Below are 5,056 nucleotides of genomic sequence, written 5' to 3'. Positions count from 1 at the left end.
CATTCCCACTTTCTGCTTGCAGTTTGAGACAGGCATGTGGGCAAACGTCGCTGACGTCCAGCCGCTCATCTTGGCCTTTGCGGGGCCGCTGACGCAGCTTCTCCACGGCACCTTGGACGGCGATCAGCTGCGCTCGACAGGCGGCGAGGCTCTGAAACAGGCAATTTGGCGCGACGCCTTCCGCCTCGACTTGGACGGCGACCTTGACATGTTGCCGCCGACCAAGCTCTCAGCCGCCGACTGCTGCTGCATCTCGTCAAAGTCCATGTATGCACGCACAAAGACGCAGCTGATCAAGACGCACACCATCGTCTACGAGCGAGACGATGCTCTGGAGCGTTTGCTGGCTGCAGCGATGGCCCACCTCTGGATCGACGAGCTCGACACGTCCGACCCATGCGCACTTGCGCAGACTGCGATACTCGGTGGCCACATGCAGCTGCTTTGCTGTCTACGCGATGACTACGGCGTCGATCTGGCGGCGATTTCGCACGTCGACGATCACGATAGTCCCTTGGCAATGGACTGGGCGGCGGGACACGGGTATCTGGACGTCGTGCAGCTGCTGCGGGACGCGGGATGCAGCGGGTGCTCGACCGAGGCATTGGACGACGCAGCGTTTAACGGGCATCTGGACGTCGTGCAGTGGCTTCACCGCCACCGTACCGAAGGCGGGACGTCGTCAGGCGTCGACTTTGCGATCGCGGCCACCCACTACGACATCGCGACCTTCCTGCGCTCGCATTGCGGACTCTGGATCTCGGACAGAGCACTCTATTATTCAGCCAGCATGGGTAGTCTCGGCGGCGTGATGTACCTCGACCAAGAATGCCACGCGTCCTGCGGCGCCGATGTCATGGACGCGGCCGCTGCCAACGGCCACCTACATATCGTCCAGTACCTCCACACGCATCGATCCGAGGGCTGTACGAGGAAAGCGATGGATGATGCTGCTAGCGCCGGCCACCTCGAAACCGTGGTTTGGCTGCACAAGCACCGAGACGAAGGCTGCACGACGGACGCGATGGACGCTGCGGCGGAACGGGGTCATCTCCACGTCGTCGAATGGCTGCATGCGACCTGACCGGAAGGGTGCACGTTTCGCGCGATGGACAAGGCAGCGCGACGGGGGCACTTGGCCATGGTGCGCTTCCTGCACACGTACCGAAGCGAAGGCTGCTCACAAGAGGCAATGGCGTCCGCCGCGCACCTTGGACACTTGGCGGTCGTCCAGTTTCTCCATCAGCACCGCACCGAAGGCACGACGACAGATGCGATCGACTGGGCCGCGGCGTCCGGCCACCTGAGGTCGTTCAATGGCTGCTTGCAAACCGCTATGAAGGCTGCTCTGCGATGGCCTTCTACTACGCAGCGCACAACGAGAAGATGGAGATGCTGCAGTTTCTCGTGACCCTCCAAGGCACGGAGGCGCCGCAGGAAGCGGCCGTTGGAGTGGCTCTTGCGCGGCAAGACTCTGTTGCTTTGGCCAATCTCAAAGTAGCCGGCTGCGCGGGGGCAGTCCAAGCCTTCTCGTAATTACTACGGTTTGTCTTCCAAGTTGATTGCACTGCGCTTCATCTGTGGTGCTTGCAAGGATCTCTTGTCGGGACCTGCTTTCGATTGGCTATAAATCGAACGATTTCCGTGCCGTACACATTTTCTACTGGTTCCGAGCCCCGCCAACGACCTGTGGGCGATTGTGGCAGTGTGAAGTCAAAACACCATCAGACCGTCGTTTGACATGTGGACGCAAGTCGCTGACCTGCAGCCGCTCATCCTGGCTTTTGCGGGGCCGCTCACGCAGTATTTGTGCGGCGCCTTGGACGACAAGCAGCTACAGAACAATGTCCTCACGAGCGGCATTTGGCGCGATGCCTTTCGCCTCGATTGGCCCGGCGACCTCGACCGCCTCCCAGCATTGGAGTACCTCGTCCCTAAAGACTACCGCTGCATTCGGTCCAGAGCCATGTACGCCAAGGTGCTCGCCATCCGTAGCATTGCTGGCAAGCCCTTGTACTTCAAACGTGCATACTGCAACAAGAGCATGCCGCCGCATGAGCACTGTGGCCGTGAACCGTGGCCATGCGACATTGAGATTCGCGCCAAGGACGCTGCGCCGATGGAGAACCTCTGGCTCGACCTCCTCGCGTCTTTTCTCGAGCGTCCCGTCGCACTCGCGCAGGCTGCCATCGCGGGCGGCCACATTGAGCTTCTACGCTACCTCAACCGCGAGAAGAGCGTCGACATCGCCGACGTTGGCTATGTCCTGCATTTCCCTCCGCGCGTGGCCATGGACGTAGCTGCTACGAACGGCCACCTGGAGGTGCTTCAGCTGCTTCATGATGGAGGCGCATCATGCACCACGGCCGCCATGGACGGCGCCGCTGCCAACGGTTACCTTTCGGTCGTTCAGTGGCTCCATGACAACCGCACCGAAGGCTGCTCAGAGCACGTGCTCGACACGGTTGCCGGTCGCCATCCGAATGTCGCCACCTACCTCCTGCAACGCTACAGCAGTCTCTCGCTCTCATCAGCAGCACTCGACGGGGCGGCGAAAGACGACTACATCGACGTCGTGGTAGAGCTGCATGAGAAGTGGCATGCACCATGCACGACCAAAGCCTTGGATGGCGCCGCGTATTCTGGTGATCTGGACATCGTTCGCTTCCTCCACGAGCACCGGGACGAGGGCTGCACGCCGCTCGCCATGGATGCAGCCGCTCAGGAAGGCCACTTGGACGTTGTCACGTTTCTCACCGAGCACCGGACCGAGGGATGTACAGTGAATGCGATGGACCACGCGGCGCGCGGTGGCCACGAAGATATCGTTGTGTACCTCCATACGCACCGGTCGGAAGGTTGCACGACGCGAGCGATCGACTGGGCTGCGTCGGCAGGTCATCTCTCGGTCGTTCAATTTCTTTTGAGAGAGCGCGCCGAAGGGTTCACGTTTCGCGGTATCTTTTGGGCCGCAAAACACCCCGAGGTCCTCGCAGTCTTACTCGAGCACGATGTGACGAAGAAGCGCGCAGCTGACGCCGTCGACACCGCGCTAAAATTTTCGTATCGCGACGTCTACGAGCGGCTGCGAGCTGCGGGATGTCTTGGCACGTCGCGCCCATCGCACGAAATGTCCTGGATCGCTCCCAACCCGAACATTTTCCTGTACATTTCCGACGACGCTGATGAGGACGCGTATGACGAAGGCGATAGCGACGCACTCCAAGTTGTCCAGTACTTGATGCCGTGCAGGCCGTAAGTCGAATAAATTGGTGTTTGCACGCTGGCAAACTGTACAGTGCTCCCCATTCTCTAGCGTTCTTGGCACGTCCCTGGCGGTGAAGGGCGCTTGAATGTTGTCGCGCCATTCGCGCTTAGTCGCTTGGATTTATACACTCAAGGGGAGCTGGTAGAAAGGACGGTACACCCAAATACCCGTGGTGTTGTTCACTGTGAAGAGCAAGGAGCCCGGTAGCGCTTTTTATTGGCTCTACATCGAGCGATTTCAGCGCTGTAAACATTTTCCACTGGTCAAATCTCACACGAGGCATCGTCGCCGCGTATTGCTAATGTCATTGACCCAGGCTTATGTTCAAACCTTCATGTTGCTGAGCACCGTCACTCACGCCGACGCGTGAGCGCTCACCAACAGACCGTCATTTGACGTGTCGACACAAGTCGCAGACCTGCAGCCACTCATTTTGGCCTTTGCGGGGCCGCTCACGCGGCTCCTCCACGGCACCTTGGACGACGATCAGCTGCGCTCGAACGGCGGCGACGCGTGAAACAGGCCATTTGGCGCGACGCCTTCCGCCTCGACTGGGATGGCGACCTGGGTATCTTGCCACCGACCAAGCTCTCAGACGCCGACTACCGCTGCATCGCATCTCGAGCCATATAAATACGCACTAAACCGCAGCTGATCAAGACGCACACCATCGACTAGGAGCAAGACGATGCTTTGGCTGCAAGCGCTTGCTTGCAGCAGCGTTGACCCACCTCTGGATCGACGAGCTCTACACGTCCGACCCATGCGCACTCACAGAGGCTGCCATTCTCGGTGGTCATACTCGACTCCTGCGCTGTCTTTGCGACGACTGCGGCGTCGATCTGGCATCGATTGGGCGAGTCAACTATGACGGTCGTTACGAGATGGACTGGCGGCAGGACACGGGTATCTGGAGGTCCTGCACGACGCTGGTAGCAGCGCGTGCTCGACACGCGCCATGGACGACGCATAGTGCTACTAGTAACGCCGGCCACCTGGAAACTGTGGTGTGCCTCCACGAGCACCGAAACGAAGGCTGACGACCGACGCCATGGACACTGCGGCCCAAGAAGACCATCTTGACGTCGTACAGTGGCTGCACGCAAACCGATGTGAAGGTTGCACGTGTCGCGCAATGGACGATGCGGCCACTTGGATGCGGTGCGCTTCCTGCACACGAACCGAAGCGAGGGCAGCACGCGTAACGCCATGGCCTCGGCAGGGTCCTTCGGGCACTTGGTTGTCGTTGAGATTCTCCATCAGCACCGCACCGAAGGCACAACAACGAATGCGATGAACTGGGCCGCGGCGACCGCCCTACTTGAGGTTGTCCACTGGTTGCCTGCAGACCGCTCGGAAGGCTGCTCGGCGCTGGCTTTCTACTACGCAGCGCGCAACGACAAGATGGAGATGCTGCGGTTTCTTGTGACCCTCCAAGGCACGGAGGCGCTGCAGCACGCGTTCGCCGCTGCCAAGTTACGCTCACCCTGGAGAACGTCCAAGCCGCCGGCTGTGCGGGCGCCGATGAAGTGGATCTTCTCTCGGGCGAATACAATTCTCGCATTGTTTGATTGGTGGATCGATCTTTTGTTCAGCCAGCAAGCATGCGAGCTGGTGACGAAGCCCACAGAAGACTCGCTATCTCAAGCAACCAAGTGACTTCGAGGTCGAGGAGATATAAATTAGTCGGTGATTAGGGTTTTGTCTGGTCATACGATAGCACGTTGGACCACTCGAACGAGTTGAGGCACTTGACGCACGTTACGTGGTCGCACGCATCATCAGCCT

At 59.6% G+C, this 5,056-nt stretch overlaps 3 protein-coding genes across 3 annotated transcripts; all 3 read left to right on the top strand.

Annotated features, from left to right (window-relative positions):
- Positions 1-34: 34 nt before the first annotated feature.
- SDRG_16342 (hypothetical protein) lies at positions 35-1,084 on the top strand (the record flags this gene model as incomplete). The annotated part of the gene is made up of 1 exon (XM_008622547.1): positions 35-1,084. One exon carries the CDS (start codon positions 35-37, stop codon positions 1,082-1,084), a length of 1,050 nt encoding a protein of 349 aa, XP_008620769.1.
- Positions 1,085-1,108: 24 nt separating this feature from the next.
- Positions 1,109-3,259, top strand: SDRG_16341 (hypothetical protein; the record flags this gene model as incomplete). Its single annotated transcript, XM_008622546.1, has 2 exons — positions 1,109-1,308; positions 1,729-3,259. 2 exons carry the CDS (start codon positions 1,109-1,111, stop codon positions 3,257-3,259), a joined length of 1,731 nt encoding a protein of 576 aa, XP_008620768.1.
- Positions 3,260-4,477: 1,218 nt separating this feature from the next.
- On the top strand, positions 4,478-4,797 carry SDRG_16340 (hypothetical protein; the record flags this gene model as incomplete). Its single annotated transcript, XM_008622545.1, has 1 exon — positions 4,478-4,797. A coding segment is annotated over one exon (318 nt), but the record flags the coding sequence as incomplete, so codon positions are not given.
- Between the last annotated feature and the right edge of the window lie 259 nt (positions 4,798-5,056).

The sequence above is a fragment of the Saprolegnia diclina genome (genome assembly GCF_000281045.1).
Source record: "Saprolegnia diclina VS20 unplaced genomic scaffold supercont1.124, whole genome shotgun sequence".
Lineage (NCBI taxonomy): Eukaryota > Oomycota > Saprolegniomycetes > Saprolegniales > Saprolegniaceae > Saprolegnia > Saprolegnia diclina.
The sequence above is the reverse complement of the archived record's forward strand: the minus strand, read 5'-3'. Positions and strand labels throughout refer to the sequence as shown.